The sequence below is a fragment of the Mercenaria mercenaria genome, chromosome 13 (genome assembly GCF_021730395.1).
Source record: "Mercenaria mercenaria strain notata chromosome 13, MADL_Memer_1, whole genome shotgun sequence".
NCBI lineage: Eukaryota > Metazoa > Mollusca > Bivalvia > Venerida > Veneridae > Mercenaria > Mercenaria mercenaria.
Window position 1 is genome coordinate 36,465,550 of NC_069373.1, and position 23,124 is coordinate 36,488,673.

General features: G+C 36.7%; 1 protein-coding gene and 1 long non-coding RNA gene across 2 annotated transcripts; both read left to right on the plus strand.

The window, feature by feature from the left end:
- Nucleotides 1-6,780: 6,780 nt before the first annotated feature.
- On the plus strand, nt 6,781-9,246 carry LOC128547889 (uncharacterized). Its single transcript, XR_008366747.1, has 3 exons — nt 6,781-6,899; nt 8,590-8,781; nt 8,974-9,246. It is a non-coding gene; the product is annotated as an uncharacterized LOC128547889 (long non-coding RNA).
- A 5,248-nt stretch (nt 9,247-14,494) lies between these two features.
- Nucleotides 14,495-17,944, plus strand: LOC123528809 (haloacid dehalogenase-like hydrolase domain-containing 5). The gene is made up of 8 exons (XM_045308816.2): nt 14,495-14,653; nt 14,816-14,868; nt 15,151-15,345; nt 15,599-15,711; nt 15,895-16,031; nt 16,209-16,438; nt 16,634-16,776; nt 17,052-17,944. The coding sequence occupies exons 1-8, from the start codon at nt 14,605-14,607 to the stop codon at nt 17,431-17,433; spliced, it is 1,302 nt and encodes a 433-aa protein (XP_045164751.1). The 5' UTR covers nt 14,495-14,604; the 3' UTR covers nt 17,434-17,944.
- The last annotated feature ends 5,180 nt before the right edge of the window (nt 17,945-23,124 follow it).

Genomic DNA, 23,124 nt, shown 5'->3' on the forward strand with positions numbered 1-23,124 from the left:
CTTGTTCTTTTGTATTAAATTGTTGCGTTTTCTGTAATTTGTTTTACCATGATCAAAGAGTACGCATCAGCTTCTATGGTTGTCGCTCAATATTCTTCGCCGTTGACAATGAAATAAGCAAATGTTCCATCTCTAAAACACTAAATACCTCGACAAGTGATTAAGTTGCTGAGTTGTTGAGTATCAAAGATTCTTCCTCATTTTTAAAGGTCTTCAAGCTCTAAATATTCAACAAAATCACCTGTTCCTGAAACAAGCGGAGGTATAGAAAATGAAGAAAGGGGTTTGATGAATAATTTGAGGCTAAGTTATCAATATGTTGTTGTTTCACCTCCCATGTTGAGAATCTGTTCGCTTCGCTTTTCGATTAAGTCGTCTTCGTTTTCGAATAAGTTGTTTCATTTCATTTTTAAACCAAGGCGGTTCGTTCTCTCTAATTAAAACTTTTCTATTTGAGATGCACTTTTTAGAAATTTCTATGATTTTATCAGTTACGTTTACGACAAATACCGACGGAACTTGTTTATTTCATAACTCATTTTTTCAGTTTCAAGTTGGTCTGTGTCCCTAATTACTTGTTCACAACGTGTTACCCCGCTGCCGCCCAAACCACTGTACCGAGCAAAAGGACGAAACTAAAGAAACACCCTACAACAGGGTGGACTCAGAAGAACTTCATGCTGATTTAATACTTATATTATTTTCTTTCTTAGACTGTTGCATTTGTCATCAATTTTAGTTGCACCAAAGAGTTTTGTGCGACTTGCGTCAAGTTCAAATATTTCCCACCCGCTGAACTAGAAAGCAATACACGTATAACGAGCCATGTAGAATCTGTTTCCATTTGGCACAAAGGTTGTTTTTTTAAATACATTTTAAACGTTTGAAAAGCTCAGACACAGCGCATAAGAAATATTTTCAAAGCTTAAGAAATACCAGCGGAGCTATTCGTTTTGTTGGTGACAAAAATGACCCAAATTCCCACACTGGCTACCTTTATCAGAGGAGGTGCTTCCAACGCTGTTCCGGTGGTGCATTTTTATGCAGTCTGGGTGGATAATCATACATTCCCGGCTTTGCAAGTGTGATTTAAAGGATTTTCTAATGTTTATAAATCTAATTAATAGCAAACGATGGGTGTCACTGGAGCGTAGATGAGTCTGTTCCTAAGCACATTGTTCATTTAGACCAGAGTTTTGCCGTGTGTCCAAATACTTCTGTACAGTCCGGTAGGGATTGAATATTTTTGTCAATATTTGAGCATATCTCATAAAATGCGTTTGTTTATTGTGATCAATTAACTATTGAAACACTTTATAATCAAAGGGCTACTTCTTAACACAAAGCGTCTGTATTTTCAAAGAATTTCCGATTTACAAAAAAAAAAAGAAGAAAAAGAAAGAAAGAAAAAAACACGCAACGCAGTTCACAGTGGATTTATGTGGATCCTGTGTCCCTCTTCCCGAGCTTATATATAAGCTTATAGGGAAAATACAGCGTGACCTCTGCTGTGCAACGAAGCAGATGTGAAGAACAAGTGACTCATATTACGTATTAGGTTTTAAATATGAAGAACACGATAGTATCCACTTAAATACGTTGCGCAGCGACCCACTTGGAACTGCAGTACGTTATGTTATTGACATATTCGTGAGAAATGATACTACGAAATACTTCCAAATAATACTTTGAAAATACGTTTGCTGTCCCTTTGGATATGAAGTATTTAAATAATAACTTCTATAAGCACTGTATTTTGGTGACATCAGTTCAAATGTTAACAAAAATATTCTTCTGCCGCCGGAATGTACAGAAGTGTTTGAACAAACGGCAAAACACTGGAATAAATAAAAAAAAACATGCATCGAAATAGTCTGGCTAAGACTATATATGTATATCCATTCGTTTTCTTATATATTCAGACCGATCTTTCTTGGCTCTGATGAGAAGAAAAGGGACATAATTATGACTAGCAACGAAACAGTCTTATTGCTCATCAGTTCCACATACCGTTTTCAATCAGTTTTGTAAATAAAAAGTATAAATGTCTTTCCATCATACTTAAAATGGCGTTCCAACCATGTTTATCCACGCTTTCTGTATAAAAATCAACGCTTGAAGTAGGAACGATCCGCCTGCACTGATAAAGCTGTGACCGGTGTGATTATATATATACGCGATAAAATGCTTTTAAGTATACAGCTTGCATAGAGACTCAGGATTGGGTGCACTTTGGGTTGCTTGGGTCAAGGTCTAAGTACTAAAATAGAATAACTGTTTTCTACTCCACAACTTCAAATGCTAAATATAGTAAACGGAACAAGATATTGTGGCCAAACTGACATTATGCTTTTCTTTGTACACAGGGGTGCTGTGCTCACCAAGAACATGTTTGATGGGGATACCAATTATTGACTTTGCTAGAAAAGCTTACTCAGCACATACATGTTATTCAAACAAACTGTTGATAATTTGATACAGATGTGACAACAAGGTCAATATTTTTATAGTTCAATGACCTTAGATAAGACAATATCCCTAGATAGTAAAGTAAAGTCTTTATTATAGTGTAACCCCTACTGAAAGGGCCAGCCAAGATGGCTTATGAGACACCTACATACATTGAACAGCATTACTTCCCGATTCCTATTTTTTTAATGCAAGCACCAAACAGATAGGCAACCGGTAACCATTATTTAACTAGCTGGCGGCTCACCAACCGGTCTCTCTTCAGTAACAAGACCCGCCTCTGACAGGGCTCGAAACTTCGACCTCCCGATTGCGGGGCAGGCGCCTTTATCCATTAGGCCACCGCAGCCTATATAATAACTAAGTAAATATTTTTTCTTATTCATTAACTTTGTTTTATTTTGTTTTACCCATGTCCAGATTTTTATATGGTAGTTAGCTTAATTCAATTAAAAATAGTTTCATTTATTCTTTGCAATAGTCATGGCCAACTGAAACATACAGTACGTTTCATGAAACTTGTCCCAGTTGATGACCGAAAGATGTACTTTTGATTATCAGCAGAAGACTGTTCAAATACGTGTTCAGTTCATACTAGTACATAACTATTATTTCGAGCTGAAAAAAAAAGTTCATTTAAAAGGCATTATCAGGGGACGTATTTACACATAAGAGAAGTGACGGACAAATAATGTGCTACAGCTGTACGGGACGATGTGATTACAGAAATGTATGATGCATCCCACTACCTCCCCACCCCTCCACTCAAAATGTAAAAAAAAGTTTGAAAGCACACATCAAAGATCTAATCCATACATTATTTCTATAGAAAAGTGTATGTACTAATGACTAAATAGTCGTCGTAAAACATTTTCCTTTTTTTAAAAAATCTCATCTTTGAAGAGGCAGATTATTGGGGTGCACTATGGAATCAAAGACTAGACAAGTACCTAGTTCAGTATTCCAGTTTTACAACGGTGATTAGTTGTGGGATCTGTATCCGTAACGACTTTTTTCTCCACAAGTAACTAGCAACTTCCATTCACATGTCTCAGATGTGGAATATGAATTACTTCAGACACACTGCCTTCTATCAGATCGTTTACCGGGATCGAACTCGTGATCTCTCTATGTAATTGTTCTAAGCGTACTCACTAGTACATGATATGTTTTGATCTGTAATTATGTTTTGGCGTACCCACACGTACATGAAAGAAATTACAACAAACTGCCCAAGGAACTTACAATGAACCGTGATTGTGACCGACTTCCAGTACTACAACTATATTATAAATACAAGATTTGTAGCGGAAGGAACAAAGAACATGCTAGACAAGAATCAGCAAATGAGCCGCGCCATGAGAAAACCAACATAGTGCGTTTGCGACCAGCATGGATCCAGACGCACAGTATGCTGTTTGCTAATGGTTTCTCTCATTGCAGTAGGCTTTGAAAGCGAACAGCATTGATCCTGACTAGACTGTGCGGATGCGCAGGCTGGTCTGGATCCATGCGGGTCGCAAACGCACTATGTTGGATTTCTCATGATGCGGCTCAAATAACGCCGTTCCTTGTGTGCTACGTTCTGACAATGTCATAAATTGCTTAAGGTATTGGACCCCTAATAGTAATGTTTAAAAAATGGCATTTGCTTGGTATATTCTTAAAGCTGACCATGTTTCGCACTGTGTTGCAAATTTTAAACAACTTTTACCGTGCCGTTTTTATGTAAATTTTATATGATTTATGGAATTTCCTCAAGCTCAAGTAGAGACAAATTTCAATGTGATGGCCACTATCTAAAACGTTTGCAGAGAATTCATTATAACATTAATTTTGATAAAAGAAACATCAAACTATTGGTAAACAATTATAAAACACAAAATAAAACTGTAAATATCTTTTTTTTCTATGGTGCCTCAAGTAAACAGATTTAATGAGACAGAATTCTAACTCCAACATTGAAAAATTAAGGTCGAATCCTGTGGGGCTGTTTTGAATTTTGCTCACTTCATTCAAAAATAACCTTGGGGCAGAAGTAAAACCTACCTGCATTTCTTCCACAATATGTAATCTAAAGAATGAAGGCAAAATAGAGAACTTTTACCGCATGTAACTCAGTATTTTTAAACATGTCTAACTACTTCTCCTGATTCAGAGGTAAATTCACTCTGAACAGCAAGAAATCGCTTATAAAATGCAAAATTTTCAACTTTTGTACAATACATCCATAGTGAGTCTTGAAAGAAGTAAAAACTTACTAAAAAGAAGAAAAATATGGAGAGAGAAAAATTTGGTCCCAGTGGGGCTTGAACCTACGCCCCTTGAACATTGCAGTCAAGGTAGGTTTATGGCAGGAATTTAATACTCTTCAAAAAGGAGATACTCTATTACGGGTCCAATACCTAAAATGTAGTTGAAAGTCTATGGATTGCCAGAGCACTATGCTAATTGCAAACTACTTAATGACAAATATCCAATGCTAAATGCTAAACTAAATGCTAAATGCTACATACAAAACGGTATAAGTCATATACTGAATGCTAAATGCAAAAAGCTTTAATGTCAAAATGCTAGTAGTCAAATTATTTAACATTACGAGTAAATGAGCTGTATCTCCTAAACTAATGACTGTAACTCTTTATTCATGTTCTAATAATCTGACTGGAAGCAATAACATGTTGTAACGGTTACGGAAACATGGGAGCGAAATTGTTCACTCAAAAATGTTTTTAAAAAAAGTATATAGCTCATGCATGAGCTATATTCGGCGGTTGACAATATTGACAACATAAAAATGATGATGATGTTATGTTTCACATTATTATGATGATGTTATGTTTCACATGTGATTATGATGATGATGATATGTTTCACATAATGATGATGATATTATGTTTCACATAATGATGATGATGGTGATGCTATGTTTCACATGATGATGGTGATGATATGTTTCACATAATGATGATGATGCTATGTTTCACATAATGATGATGATGATGATGTTATGTTTCACATGATGATTATGATGATGATGATGTTATGATGTTATGTTTCACATGATGATTATGATGATGATGATGTTATGTTTCACATGTGATGATTATGATGATGATGGTTTTATGTTTCAGATGATTACGTTACACATTTGGTGTTTTGGTTTGAAACATGATAATAAATTTGATAATCACGTGTTCTGGCTTAAAGATTGAAGAAAACAGTAAACCTGTTGCCACGACCCACCCTGTCGTCTGTGTGCATTCTTTACAATGGCCATTTGTTGAAAGCTACATGTCCCAAGATATGCATGTTCGAAAACAAATGCATGCCCGAAAATGCATGACCTGGGGCGATAAAGTGCACGTCTGCCGGGACGTCTACAAATATACTAGCAAACATTTTGCAAATACAATTTTTATAGTTAATATAATGATTGGTGATGATTGTTAGTGATGACGACGATGATGATGGTGATTATGCTGCTGCTCTGCTGATGAAGGGAGCGGTGAACACGACGCGTATGGTGGTGTTGATAATTGTGATGATCGTTAGAAAAATAAGGATGATTATGGTGGTGGTTGTGGATGTTGTAGTGGTGGTGGTGATCATGCTGCGGCTGCTACTGTTGTTGCTGCTAATGATACTGATAGTTGTAGTGCCGACGAATACAATAATGATGATTATGATGATGATGTTGTTGACGACGGTGGTGATAACGTAGTGTTCAATAATGATATTTTTTATTCTTAATTACAACCTATCAAAAATGAGCTACATATAAGGGGATATGCAGCATCTTGACGTATATATCTTACGGTGAACTGTATACAGTGTTTATACTCTGTTCATCAACTGATCTTTTTGACAAATATTGTTTCGCATTTCGCTTTTCGCATTTTGGTAATTAGCATTTAACGTTTGACAATTACCGTTTGACAGTCAATATTTGGCATTAAGCAGTTGGCAAAAAGCATTCTGCATTAAATATTTGACATTTAGCATTTTGCATTTAGCATGGCACAGCGGCCTTCCATACAGTTCCATAGAATCCTGATAAAGTGATCACGCTCTTCTGCAAAATCAATAATATCACTGTATAATGATGTGGCAGAATAGAAACCTTACTGAGTGTGCCTTTCTGCTTTAATCGGTTATCTTGTCTGACACGACTTTCAAGGTCTCACACGTAATACTTATCAACAATTGTTAATCTAATTAAATTTATCTCATATCATATCTAATTTTAAATTTCAAATCATCAAAAAATTATTTTTTTGACCTCAGGATCACATGACCTTTACCCCTGATCACGCACGAGACACTTTTCCCGCAGATCCTGACCGAGATCAATTGTCACTTTATAAAGGAATGTCTCCATGTGGTTTGCATATTAGACACTGAAAGGTATTCGGATTGTGATAAAATTGGTGAGTTTTCTGGGATTTCATTTTATGTCATATTTTTGCACTGAATAATGTTCATTTTTAGTTTGTTATAGTGTAGACTTATGTAGATCAGATTTTACCCGTCCTCGTCCATGTTTTTGGAACCCTTAAGTTGAATTTAAGTTTAACTTTTGTGAATCAGCCAATATACCAGCTCCCGGAAACCGTTTTGGGAGTAAGATGTGTAAAAATGCTATACTCATATACACGCAGTATTTTCTTAAACAAATAAATCGTGTTCTAGGCAAAACAAGAAGTTTTTGCGAATTCAGCTGAATTATTTATTTAGTTAGTACCATTTCAAACAGATAACATTATTTTAAGCTGTACAGAATAATATTTTCTTTCGTTCTAAAATGGGGGCAAAATAGAAAAAAAATCAGAAGTACTTATAAGGGAAAATAGAAAAAAAATTTTTAGAAGTATGTAAACACGGTTTAAATGTTTATATAAATTAAACGAAATCAAGTTTTCATGGATTCATTTTTGTTCGTTGCCATTTAAGACAAAATTTCATGGGCTGAGCGCGAAACAGTTGTAACTGTTTATAGATAAAGATCAAGATACGCGTTCAGACCTTGACGGTTTGACTCAACAGTCAGAACAACATTTTATCCATTTGCAAAAACTGCCATATACAGTTTGTCAAGTTTTTTTCATGTAGTTTTTTCCCCTTTTTTCAGTACTACTTAATAATCGAGCTTAAAAAAATGAACGTGTTATTCTATTAGAAATATGCTGTCACTGGACAATTATTAGATTCACTTCGGCAGTATCCTTACCACAACTCCGTAAAATATCTGTGCTTCTTTGTGCATTAAATCCCATACTTTCCACCTAAAATGACAGTCTTAAGCCCTCTACAGACGGTAGGTTTTTGTTGTACAACACTAATTATCTGAAAGATGTACAATTTTGAAATTGTACATTTTTCACATACAGACAGTATTCCATTCTCATAAAAGTCACAGAGATTTACCTAGTAAACATAGTGCATCAGGTACTGAAAAAAAAATGTAACTATTAATAATAAAAATAATATTCGCCTTTTTATGTTCCATAAATTTGATTACGTATGACACAAATAAGTCACGCCATGAGAAAACCAACATAGTGGCTTTGCGACCAGCATGGATGCAGACCAGCCTGTGCATCCGTGCAGTCTGGTCATGATCAATGATGTTTGCTTTCAAACTCTATTACAATTAGAGAAACCGTTAGGGAACAGCATGGACCAGACTCGGAAACGCACTATGTTGGTTTTCTCATGGCGCGGCTCAAATCATTTAACTTTTCAGTGTCATCCTTTTTCTATTATGCATTAGAAGCCATTTTATATTAAGATTTGTGTTTATTTTTTGGGCAATTGTTTCTGGAATTTCATTCACTTGCCTCTTATCAACTAATTATTTACCAATTTGTTGCTTGTCAACGTGGGTGGTACGTAAGGCAAAACTTACGAAATAGAACATGTCCTAATCTGTAAGTCAAGACTTAAGATTTACGAAATCAAGGAATAGCATCGTACACACGGTAATATTTGGCTGTACATCTTGAATTTAATTGGTGTTGTACAACAAAAACTTACCGTCTGTAGAGGGCTTTAGCGTGACATCAAATGTATGGTACATTGAATCTTGTAACATAATTAATGCTATTTAAATTCTTTCAGACATTATGGGTACATTCTGTGAAGTGGGTGTAGTGTTTAACTTGGAAGAAGAGGAGCTGGATGCAAGGCTTGACCACAAGGCAGACGCACATCCGGTCCTGGACGGGTCGGACTTTATTTTCAATGACAAAAGCCAGGGTATTGAGATTCGTAGACTTGACAAGGAATACAGACGTCGTTCTCGTGTCTCGTGTAAGTATCTCTTACGTTCTAATGCTTATTTGTCTGTCTGCTTGTGCATAAGTCAAAAAATCCTCAATGTCGAATGTTGAAACTTGTGTGTGTGTGTGTGTGTGTGTGTGTGTGTGTGTGTGTGTGTGTAATATATTTTTACAATATCCTAGAGAGCACCTTTCAGGAGTCTTTTTTTTTTATTTTCTACAGGCAATATCTCTGATAATGAAGAAATCCGGTAATAATCGCAAAAAGCAGCGATACTGATCCGCTATAATAGGTCATATTCCACAAGGGAAAAGCAGGAAAAAACATCAAATTAAAACGTCGTTCTTTATTTTAAAGAGTGCTATATGACAACTGATATGATAGCTCTATACGAATAAACATACCTATAATGGGTTTTGTATAAAAATAATACTGTAACAATGCGTGTTTATTCAATGATATCTGTGTCCTTATTTAAGGACACATTATGTTGGATACCCAATAAAGTTAAGATAAAGTCACAAGGTTACTTATTTGGTGTACTACTGTATATACCGTATGTTCTCGAACTAACCAGTTTTATTCGTGTTTGCTGAAATTCAAGTTAAATATATATGTAAACTGAATTAAAAAAAAAAAAAAAAAAAAAAAAAACAACAACAAAAAACAAAAAAAAAAAACACACACAAAAAAAAACACAAGAATATGCGGCCATTACTTAAATACTGAGTTAATCACTTACAGATACAGCGAATCCTGTATATAAAGACCATGATTGCAAGGGACAGCGAAAAGTTTTTTACTTGGAGCTGGCCTTTATTCACAAGTAAAAATATACTGGTGTTGTGTAAATCGCAAATGTGAATAGCGGTTCGTTTCTATCAAACCGTGGCGCTAAAATCTGTTATTTATATTATGACATGTGAACACTTTAATGAACGTTGTAAACAATGGTTTAGGACATTGCTCTTTTAAACTAGGGACGTTGTCTTATAGCTGAGAACAATAGTTTTTGATACTGTATAGTTGTCGCCACCGGGACTTCTCCAAAGGACAGTTATTTTAGTGGTAGGATAGTACAAGCTCCGACGATCCAGAAGCCACCCCCCACCCAACAGCCCCCTCTTTTTTTTTGCTTACTAGGTGTAGAGTATCCAAAAACACGGAACTCTTACCCCAATGTTACTAACTTTAATTTGAGAAGCGGGGGCTCAATATCTCGACCTCTACTTTTAAAGTCAGACAGTGTTATCACTCTCCCGCTCTAGTTTTTTGATACGCAGACCACTAAGGTAATTATAGGCCTAGATATCTGCTTATTCATGACCTTCACAGTAAACTAACTTCTGATATATTAAACAGATAATACTTTGACAGACAAATGTTTGACCCATTTTGTGACACTTAGTCATAATGACCTTTTCAACAATGGGCAATTACCGATTAATAGTATATTAATACAATTTGAGCCGCACCATGAGAAAACCAACATAGTGCGTTTGCGACCAGCAAAGATCCAGACCAGCCTGCGCACCCGCGCAGTCTGTTCAGGATCCATTCTGTTCGCTAACGGTTTCTCTAATTGCAATAGGCTTTGAAAGCGAACAGTATGGAACCTGACCAGACTGCGCGGATGCACAGGCTGGTCTGGATCCATGCTGGTCGCAAACGCACTATGTTGGTTTTCTCATGGCGCGGCTCATTTAGAGGTCCGAATAAGATAGATGATTTGCATAAATGAGTGTTTCTTATGAATAATGTTCTCACCCCCATTGTTTTGATTTACTTCGGTATATAAATGAAATCACACACTAACGGTAATATTAAAGGCCCACAATGCTTTAAATTTTTATCTTAAAAACAGATGAAACAGCTTTCCAAATAGATATTATGCGTAATTACATGGTTAGAAAAGCACTGCTTTTAATATTGCACATGAACTACTATAAATAGTTAGAGTCATAAAGGGAGGTAATAAAACAATAGATTCAATAAACATTTCAGTATTTTCAGTTATATTCAAACCTTTGTCAGTGTTAAAGAAAGTAATCATCAGAAATAGGATTTAACAAGAAATTAATGTATTTTAGTTCATAACTGAAAATGTGGCAGCCACATTTTAAACAAAGGCATTATGAGCCTTTAATACAGTCACCACCATATCTACTTGAATTGAATATGAACATAGTCCCATTCTGAGACTCTAGGTATACCTCCCCACGGCGTTCCGGATATTGCAACTCGCCGTCTCGTCATATAAAGCTATTTCCGGTGTGCAGAATGAGAGTGCAGAAAGGCACCTCGGGTCTCCATCCACCTATTGTATGTGGGCGAGGACGTGGAGGGAAGGACTTTGAAGTGTAATGTAGAAAGCATACGTCCAAAATTAAGGGTATGAACAGTCAAAATTATAAAGATAGATTTAAAAAAAACGCGCATGTTTTGTATGTCCGCAAAATTGGTGACCGAAATAATGTTTGTATGTATATGACCGATAATGTTTGTGTCATTGACTGCAACGACTTGTAGAGGTTATCACGGATAAAAGTGAGGAACAAGTAAACAAATATTAGTTTGATTTTTACACTTTATGGGCTTCCTAAGTTCCGGTCGCTTACTGCGGTAAGTGCACGGCTGATTCTATAGTGCGGTTATTTTATCCATATGTCAGACGACTTTTAGGATAAAACAGCCAGCCTCATTATAACCTTAATGACAGTAACCATCAACTTACCTGGTTAAAAAGTAGAAGAAGAACAACACAGCAAGACAGGAATCACCTTTTCAACTTTTTACTGTTGCTTTCTCTACATTTATGAGTAGTTTTCACACGACGTACTAGTTAGTGTTCTTACATTTGCGTTGAAAGTTCATTTAAATGTGTGCAAGTTCTTTTTTGTTTATGCCGGTCATCTCACCCTAAGTCAAGATTTTTATGTCAATATGTCGAAAGTCACTACCTGACAGTTGAAAGGCTGCCAGTTAATCGGGTTGTTTTTAATCTAAGACATTGGGCACCACCACACATATAAATATCATTTTTAAAGGTACGAACAGAACTGTCCTAGATTTAATACATGACTACAGAAAAAGTACCTAAAACAATTAAATTCAGCATAATTATGATAAACAGTCGGATGCGTTTCTCTCTCTCTTTTATATCTGGCTTCTTTTCCATCCGAAATTTGGAATCTAAAATCAAGTAATGGTTTGCTTCAAAGTAATTTATGAATAATGGTATTGACCGGACCTAATCTGATCTGGAACCTTTTTTTCTAATGTTCATTTCTAAATTTATTGTTAAATTTTGGTCCAGTTGTTGACTATATTGTGTATTTACAATTTGTTGTTATTGATAATGTTGTTGTTATACATAGAGAGGCATCCGAGACCTTGAAATGAGGTGAACATTATAAATATTCTTATTTTTCTAACAGAATGAGTCATTTTGTTTTTAAAGGTAAGTCAGATAATAATACGTCTGTCTTATTTATCCAAATTTAGCATGCCGCATAAACAAGAAATGCATGCACGCTTCGTGTGCTCAGTGATGATTCGGGTGTTTTCTATTTACATGTATATGTTTAAACATGTAAATAGGCTATTGACAAAACTTTTTAATGTCAGAATTATTACAAATTAAGTCTGATGAAAACTAATTAGAAAAGAAATCACTATGGATTTCTAAGCTTTGAAACAGTTATAGATGCAGCCTGAACCTTAGAACTTCTTTGAGCGCCCCTTAAGTGCGGGATTTCAAGTATCTAGCTAATATTTTTCTAATTCTTTTAATATAATATCACCAACAGAAATAGTTTACATGTACTCACAATTAATGATTTATGTGATTGATACATTGAAGTAGAACACGTATCAACAGACAAGAAACTGACCAAATTTAGTACGGCCTGCTATTAAAAGAACGAAAATTATTTATAAAGATCTATTAATAACTCACGTGTTTACACCGGAACACACAAACAGCTGATAAACTGGGTTTTCCATGATGTTAGGACGTGATGATACAATTCGTCTAATTCAGTGAAGGACAAAATTATTGGGATCTGGAACCTTTACAGATAATACTTGACCGAAAAAGGTAATGCGAACTGGTATGTAATTCGGTATAAAGCGTTCAATACGGAAATTGCACATTTGAGCAGTCACATTTTCAAACATGTGAATACATTTACTTCTGTTGTATCTGGGTCACCCAGGTTGCATGCGGGTTATGTACCATGATTTGATCATGCTCTAGCTCGAATTGCATATATTAAACTATTTCCAGAGTATTGACTAGTAAGATAAAGCAAGACTGGTGAAACCGGAGCTGAAATCCGGCTATGTGTGCGTGTGTTGGGGTGGGGAATGGAGCTTTCTGAGATGCAGAATCTGTTGAATTAAGAAACTTTTAATAATGCTTGTGTGTTTAAATACTAAAATTTAGTCTAAATATGAAATAATGCTGTCAATCTTTCCCAACACTGCTTCTAAGCCAACGACTGCTGCTAGTCTATAATCATCCATGTATAGCTTCTATCTGCTTATAGATCCCGTTTAATAATTACAAAAAAGCAAACAACTTTTAATCGAAAGAAGTCGTACCCGATGTATGGGAAAATACGGACAGCATGCAAAAAAACAAGAAGAGAGAGAAACGCTTACTTCATACAGAACGGAAATCCTATGTATAAAACTATACAATTCATCGCGTATATTTTTTTTTGTTATCACGCGATAAACAAATGCACAACTGGGTAGACAACAAATACTGGAAGGTTGAGGTGGGGGGGGGGGGGGGGGGGGGGGGGGGGGGGGGTGTAGACCAGGAGAAAAAAGGTTTAGAAATGTTGCGACTGGATGCGGTTACCATAAATACCAATTTGAAGTTGATCGCCCTACTAATGTAAAATAAAGAAAAATAATGTATTAACGGCACTGATTCACTAGCATACTGAATATTACAGAGAACAGACTAACTTGCAAATTAGTCCGCCATATTCACATTCACTGGCCAACTTACCCATTTACACACTGACATTTATCTTAACCGATATAATGTTGTCTGTAGGTGAATATTTATGTTGTACCTGACTTACGTCCCAGTTCGCGAACTTTGCAGACAAGTGCATGGATTCCGCAAACTCCAGCGACATTATTCATAGTTGCAGAAGCAGGTGTCTTTTGCTTCCAGGACAATTAAGACTGTTTAAGTAAATCAACTGCATATAGTCATTAGATGAAAATCAGCTCGCGTCTCTTAATTCGCGGCACTTTCATGTAATACTGAAGATATATGTATTCCAGTAATAATAGGGTGCCACGAAGCAAGAATTAATATTTTCTGTCCTTGTGATTCACACAAACTCGAGCTGCTATAGAAATACTACTACACTAGTAAATTCGGTCGCTAATTATATTCGTTTTAATTTATCTCGGTCTTGCTGTTTTTGTGACCTTATTCAGTAAAACACCACGTAAAGGCAACATGGACATTAATTCAGTCAAGACTATTTGATAAACACGATCAACTTTCGAAACTATGGCAGGTTATATTCAGTTCAGAATTATCTAAATCTAGTAAATATTTTGCGTATGAACTCTATACTTGAACCTTTTGTTTTGGTTCACGAAAACGCAAACTGGGTTACCCCAATCGTGACCAATCAGAATTTGAATTCGTCATGTGACCGTGAGAGAAAATATGAAAACAATAACAACTATCGTTTGCTATAAAAGCATGCCGCTTTCATGCAGATCTCATAAACCGAACTTGCTGCATATAGTGAATATTAACTTACTATTTTGTCTATACAACGAAAGTGTTCAGTTACTTTGAAACAAGTGTTCACAATGAAGGAACTTATTAAAAGCATCTATCTCTCCGACGGCTACAGTACTGGTTAGTTTAAACATTTTATAGATTTTAATAGAATGAGTTTCAACTTGGAAATAAAGCTTAAACGCTTTTTATATAACTTATTTTGTTAGTTTTCCTTTCGTATCCTGTTTCTGTGCTTAGTTACATATTTAATAAATAAATAAAATTTAATTCTATTTTCAGACAGTTCCGAGAGCTCTGAAGGAAGAAGGATTTCGGATAGCTTTGAAGACGAGGTAAGAATATTTGATTTGTTCACCTAAACAGCTTGTTTACTACTTGGTAGTAAAATCAGCTGTTAAATAGTTCAAGGACAAGTGTAGGAGTAAACAGTACGTTTTGGCAATGAATTAAAGTTTCAGAGTAAATTTCGTTTAAAAAACGCCATAAAAGAAAGAAAAAAAAAACGTTCATAATGAAGTTTCGGAGCAAAATTCTTTCTGTTTTAAAAGAAAACACCAAGAAAGAAAGAAAAAAAAACTTAAATATAAAGACGAATTACCCCGTTTTTTTTTCAGGCTGACTTTGGCGTGCTATTTGACGTCGACGGTGTACTGGCTCGAGGTTCGACTCCCCTGAGTGCCGCCCAACAGGCGATACGGCTCCTGGAGGACGATGAAGGCCGCCTGAAGGTTCCGGTAGCGTTTGTGACTAACGCTTGTAATAGAAGTAATGACAAGGCCACTCAGATACAGAAATGGCTCAATATTCAGGTAGGCACCAAGTTTAAATAGGTATCATAAAATAAAATAAAATACGATTTTAAAATGTGCATAACTTTATCCGGCTTTTCGCAGTGAATGAAAGAAAAATGCATCACATTTCACCTTTAAGATTTGTTTGAGATTTGTTTGATATTTCAGGCTTATGTGTGCAAGCCCTGAATAAACTGAGTAGGTCTGTTGCCTATCAGACTCGTTATTTATATCTGAAGATGTTGATTAAGAAATGTTGATTACATTACAGGTGACGCCAGATCAAGTGATCCATGCGCCGACGCCGGCGAGACTGTTGACAGACTTCCACGACAAACATGTTCTCGTTGTCGGACAAGAATACAGAGTTGATATCGCAAAAGAGTATCCTTTCCTTAAAAAAAAAATAAATATCGCCATTTAAATATCCTATACATATTTCTGAGATTATTTTAGATTTTATCAGATTTCTGCAGTCACACCTGTGAAGACTCGAACCCACTTTGATATGTTTCCTGTTTTAGTTATCAGTTCACCGCGACAGTTGTATTCCTTAACCAGTTAAAGTCTTGGATTTACAAATGTTTGCACGATAGAGGACGTGCAACGTGCCTATCCACTGTTGGACATGGTTGATCACGAGCACAGGAATGTTGTGGCTACCGGAAGTCATCCAGACGACCCTACGTTTCCTCCAGTTGAAGGTAAACTTTTTTACATTGATATAGAATTTTTACAATGCTGAGTGGGCAGATTTTTTGATTTGACTGACTTTAAATCCGCTGCAATATTCCTCAGGCACGCGTTAAAAACATCAATAATTTTACTTTGGCAGTTTTGATTATGAAACTAGCAGTTTCATTATTTTATTTTTCTTTTAGCTGTGCTTCTGATTGGTGAACCGACGCATTGGGAAAGTCACCTGCAGCTTCTGGTTGATCTGTTGCTGACTGAGGGCGTTCCGAACTCAAGTCACGCCCCTAAATCTGTTGCGAACGTGAAGCAGTTGCCCGTGATTGCATGCAATATGGATCTCGTTTTTATGCATCAAGCCTGTATGCCTAGATTTGGACACGGAGCTTTCTTGGTGTGTCTGGAAGCTTTGTACAAGGTGTGTACTTGCTATTTGTACATAAAAGATCATATTAATTACATATGTTTAATGTCTTTTATACATTACTTACCTCATGCCTGTCATTAAAAGATTCTTCTATAGATTAGATGGGTGTGCTTTAGATAATCCATCAGTAATACTGATTACTTAACTTGGCTTGCTATTACATATTTTTCTGCAATTACCTTACAGAAAATCACTGGAAGAGATTTGGAATACCGTGCCTTGATTGGAAAGCCCTGCGAAATTACGTACAGATATGCGGAGCACGTGATCGGTGACGTTGCCAGGAGACTGGGTATTACTCGACCAATCAGGAAATTGTATTTTGTTGGGTAAGCGCCTTTTTTTACAGAAAGTTTTAAAACATGATGTAGAAGTTTATGGATGTTGTTTAAATTGTTGTGTTAGTCGAACCACAGGAATCTGAAATTCTGTCCATAAGCCAACATAAGTCTATATAAAAACCCCTCTATACATAAAAAAAGTATTTTTTATCTTATTAAAAAGAATAATTGATTTTTGTTTAATGTAGTTCTTTTTTTAATACAAAGCAAACTTTGGAACGATGGTTTAATGGTTCCTTATCTTTTATGATTTCATTTTACAGAGACAACCCTAATGTTGACATTGTTGGAGCCAACCTTTATGACAGGTACCTGAAGAAGGCGTGGCAGAATCGAGAAAATGGTAACATGGATGAGGACAGTGACAGCGACCATTTACCTGTCAGTAGGTCCATCCCAAAGGGTGTTAACTTGTATGAACAAACAGTACGCTCAATGGAAAGCCTTCTCGTCGGAACCGGAGTGTTTAAACCCGAGGAGACGACTGCGGGTAGCAGCCCAAGTGATGATGTGTACCACGGTCATAGAGACATTTTGAATGAGCCTGAACTGACCAAACCCTCAAGGTTTGTGCCGGATGTATTCCACGGAATACAGCATATTCTCAAGCAGGAGAATTTCAACCCATGCGCAATGAGCTCGTGAAAAACATGATGCTATAGATTAACGACACAAGATTGCATAGACGTGTTATCACGCCATGTTGTATTAGTTGTGGTCAGAGTCTGCTGCGGGTCAGTGCTTGAAGTTCTGTGTCATGGGTAGACAGTCGTCGTATTATATGTTCCAATGATCTCGACATTTATGTCACCAGTCATTGCATTTACGCTTGACATTAACATTTCTAACATTACTGACATGTGTTCTAGTGATGAACGTTTAGCACGGGTTTTATACGAGTATCGCGGAAGACTCGGAAGTATTTGAATGGTTGGTACCTCTTAAAGGACCTCCCAGACAGTGGTAGAAACCCTTGAAGGGGCCTTCTTGTTTATATAGAACAAGATCTCATGGTGGCAGTTCACCAACATACCTCTCATATTTCAGACATCATTCTCCCATTAACTTATGTGATATTATTTAAATATTCTAGGGAAGATCGTCATTTTTGTATGTAAATTACCATATTGTTTTAATAAAACTGTTACACAATCGACTTGTTCTTTTGTATTAAATTGTTGCATTTTCTGCAATTTGTTTAACGAGTTGTATTTGATTTATCAAAGAAGAACGTATCAACTTCCTTGGTTGTGACTCAACATCCCGAGTTAACAATGAGACCCGTAATTAATTTGCCAAATTGTTCTTGGTATTCCGCATATTTTCTTGATATTTAAAGACATATACTATTCTCCCTGACAAAACAAAAAGTCCTTATCCGCTGAACTAGATAACGCCTTTTGACAATGTAGTTTACTTGGTGTATTTCTAGTACAAATGTGCAGCGCACCAGTTAGTCTGTGTTCAGACCCTGTGTTTTGTTCATATGCAATAACTCCTGAGGCTATTCAAATTTTGTATAATTATGTCCCTTTTCTTCTCAAAACACTGTATAATCAGAGCCAAGACTGATGAAGAATATATAACAGATTTTTTTTTCTAAAACAAAAAGATTATCTAGTCGGTAGACAGACTACACACCAATGTAAATGCTAAAGGGAAAGGCCGACATCGAATGTATACGAATGAACAATATAAAGGCTTCTTTTTAACTGAAGTTTTAAACGAACATAACAGAACCAAGACTTAATTTAGAATGTATACAAATACAAAAAATACTGGATCATGTTTGTTTTAGTCGGAAGCTATTTCAATTAATAAGATGGACTGCAACGGGCTCGGAGTAATAGGGTGGGCTCGGAAGAATAACATGAATGGCCCTAAAGAACGTTGAAAATGTACAGTTCTTAACTCCAGTTCCTAGTGCCCGATAGGCTGTCTGACGGGTAAATGTGCGTCACAACTGTTTTACTTTACGACATAACCCAATGCGTACAAAATGTTGAAAGAAAGTCGACCAAGATCTAGTTATAGCAAGACTAGATTCGGTTTTCGGAACTCGACTGAAAAAAAATGACCCTGACCTTGACCTACAGGTCCTCAAAAACAATAGGATCATATACTGATCGCAGACAGTCATCCAATGAAGTTTGACTGTAGTACGTCAGTGTTCTTTAACTTTTCAGCGGAAATTTATCAGGTCTAAATATCACTGTAAACTTGAACATCGCCCTACTACCCACTACCCCCATCCCAAACAAAAAGGGTCATCTACAGACCACTGGCAATTATCTCATGAAGTTTTACAATTGTACGTCAAAGCATTTTCTAGCCATTCCAGTGGGAACAGTTTTCAGTGTCAATGGCACTGTGACCTTGACCTATGACCTACTGATGCCGCTAAATCAGCAGGAGTCATCTACTGACAAAAGGCAATCATCCTTGTAGGCCGACCGTTTCATAGATTTTGACCGAATACCGTTTTCAGTCACAAGGTCATAGTGACACTGACTTTGGTCAGACAGATCTACTGCCACGAAATAATATAGGTCATCTACTAACCACATGCAACCATACTCTAAAGTTTGACAAGTGTGAAATCAAGCTTTGTCTACTTATCTCGACGGACCGATCGACAGAATGATCGACAGACAGACAATATAAAAAACAACAGCCCACTTGTTAGAGAGGTGGGAGGTGACTGACCACACTGACATTGATCTTTTATTATGCATTTTGAAAATCGGCAGAAGTATGTACATGTATTATCTGGCAATTAGCACGGCACACAGGGCTTCTATATGGAAGACCGGTGTGCCATGCTAATAGCCAAATAGTTAATACAAAGTGCCATTTACCAAACTTCCTAATGTTAAGTACAAAAATGGAAATTGTCCAATGATAAATGCTAACTGTTAATTGCAAAACAATAACTTGCTAAGGGGTTATTCAGATAAAGGACTGAATATATCGGTAGATGAATGCATCAATAAATAGTCTCTGGTCATAGTTATTTAACTTTGTTCTGTAAAACAACTTTATTCCTAAACATCGTTAACAGTTTCGGTTCCACATTCTCATGGTTAGCAGAACAGGCGATTAATTCAGATTGGACTGGCAGGAGGTTATATGCTTCAAAATAATTTAGATTTACATGCATTAGTGTAAGAGATACATACCATTAACTCGGGAAGCTAAAGAATTTAAATTGGATATGGCATTTGGTATGTAGCATTTAGAATTAAGTATTTGCCATATAGCATTAAGTAATTGACATATAAATTTGGTAATTAGCACTTTGAAACTAGCATGGCGCACACAAGTGTACTACATTAAATCAAATGCTATGCATTATCCATTACAATCATTGCCTTACCGAAATGGAATGCATAGTGTCATATTCTTATTTAAGCATTATGCCATGCCTGATACAACCATAAAGCCATGATTTTATCATTTCTTGCTACTTGTAAACTGGTCATCAAGTCAGCATACTGGTAACTATGTGAGTAGTGTTGATCACCAAACCAGCAGACCATGATAACAAAGTGGTAGTGCTGGCCACCATGCCAGCAGAATATGGTTACAAAATGCTTAAAGACCATGGTAACCAAATGTGTAGTGCTGGTCAACTTGGCAGCAGACCATGGTTATCAGAAAAGTAGTGTTGGTCCCTTCAGTAGCAAGCCATTGTAACAAAGTGTGTAGTGTTGGCCGCCATATCAGCAGAATATGGTTACAAATGCTCATAGATCATGGTAAGCAAATGTGAAGTGTTGGTCAACTTGGCAGCATACTATGGTTATCAGAAAAGTAGTGCTGGTCCCTTCAGTAGCAAGCCATGGTAACAAGGTGTGTAGTGTTGGCCAACGTGCCAGCAGAACATGGTTACCAGGAGTGAGTGCTGGTCACAATAATAGACCATGGTAACCAAGCGAGTAGTATTGGTCACTTTGGCAGCAATCTTTGGTAACCTGGCATGTAGTGTTGGTCTAAATACAAACAGACCTTGGTAACAAAGCGAGTAGTATTGGTCACAGGTTATGAATTTACTGTGCAAATGTCAGTCCCACAGCCAGCAGATCATGGTAACCAAATGAGAAGTATTGGTCACAGAGGCATTAAACCATTGAAACCTGGCAAGTTATATTGCTCACAAAGCCAGCACACCATTATAACCAGGTGAGCAATGTTGGTCACCAATTCAGTAAACCGTGGTCATTGGAAACTAGGCTAGTAGTCAGTAGATCATGATAATAGGGAGAGTATTTTTAATACAGTATACCATGACCACATGGTCACCAAAACTGCAACTATGGTAACCAGGTATATAGTATTGAAACACAAACGCCAGTACATCATAGAACCCAGGTGTGTGGTGTTGGTCCTCTAGCCAGTAAAACATGGTAACCAGGCATGTATTATGGTAACATACCCCAGTAGACAATGACCACTATGTGACCAGTGTTTGCCAACAAGCCAGTAAACCATGGTAACCAGGTGAGTATTATTGGAACACAAGCCAGTAGACGATGGCTACTGCATGATGAATATTTGTTAACAAGCCAGCAGACCATGACCACTATGTGAAGAATATTTGTTAAGCCAGTAAATCATGGTAACCAGACAAGTATTATTGGAACACAAGCCAGTAGACGATGGCTACTGCATGATGAATATTTGTTAACAAGCCAGCAGACCATGACCACTATGTGAAGAATATTTGTTAAGCCAGTAAATCATGGTAACCAGACAAGTATTATTGGAACACAAGCCAGTATACAATGGCCACTGTATGAGGAATATTTGTTAACAAGCCAGCAGACCATGACCACTATGTGAAGAATATTTGTTAAGCCAGTAAATCATGGTAACCAGACAAGTATTATTGGAACACAAGCCAGTAGACGATGGCTACTGCATGATGAATATTTGTTAACAAGCCAGCAGACCATGACCACTATGTGAAGAATATTTGTTAAGCCAGTAAATCATGGTAACCAGACAAGTATTATTGGAACACAAGCCAGTAGACGATGGCTACTGCATGATGAATATTTGTTAACAAGCCAGCAGACCATGACCACTATGTGAAGAATATTTGTTAAGCCAGTAAATCATGGTAACCAGACAAGTATTATTGGAACACAAGCCAGTATACAATGGCCACTGTATGAGGAATATTTGTTAACAAGCCAGCAGACCATGACCACTATGTGAAGAATATTTGTTAAGCCAGTAAATCATGGTAACCAGACAAGTATTATTGGAACACAAGCCAGTATACAATGGCCACTGTATGAGGAATATTTGTTAACAAGCTAGCAGACCATGACCACTATGTGAAGAATATTTGTTAAGCCAGTAAGTCATGGTAACCAGACAAGTATTATTGGAACACAAGCCAGTAGACGATGGCTACTGCATGATGAATATTTGTTAACAAGCCAGCAGACCATGACCACTATGTGAAGAATATTTGTTAAGCCAGTAAATCATGGTAACCAGACAAGTATTATTGGAACACAAGCCAGTATACAATGGCCACTGTATGAGGAATATTTGTTAACAAGCTAGCAGACCATGACCACTATGTGAAGAATATTTGTTAAGCCAGTAAATCATGGTAACCAGACAAGTATTATTGGAACACAAGCCAGTATACAATGGCCACTGTATGAGGAATATTTGTTAACAAGCTAGCAGACCATGGCCACTATGTGAAGAATATTTGTTAAGCAATTACACTATGGTAACCAGACAAGTATTATTGGAACACAAGCCAGTATACAATGGACACTGTATGAGGAATATTTGTTAACAAGCTAGCAGACCATGACCACTATGTGAAGAATATTTGTTAAGCCAGTAAGTCATGGTAACCAGACAAGTATTATTGGAACACAAGCCAGTATACAATGGCCACTGTATGAGGAATATTTGTTAACAAGCTAGCAGACCATGGCCACTATGTGAAGAATATTTGTTAAGCAATTAAACTATGGTAACCAGACAAGTATTATTGGAACACAAGCCAGTATACAATGGCCACTGTGTGAGGAATACTTGTTAACAAGCTAGCAGACCATGGCCACTATGTGAAGAATATTTGTTAAGCAATTAAACTATGGTAACCAGACAAGTATTACTGGAACACAAACTAATAGTCCATGGCTACTGTGTGATGAGTATTTGTCAACAAACTAGTACACCATGGTAACCAGGCAAATAGTGTTAGTCATCAAGCCAGTAACCATGGGAATCAGGTGAGTTGTAGTGATTCACAAAGCTAGTAACCATGGTAACAAGGTGAGTGGTATTGATTAACAAAGCCAG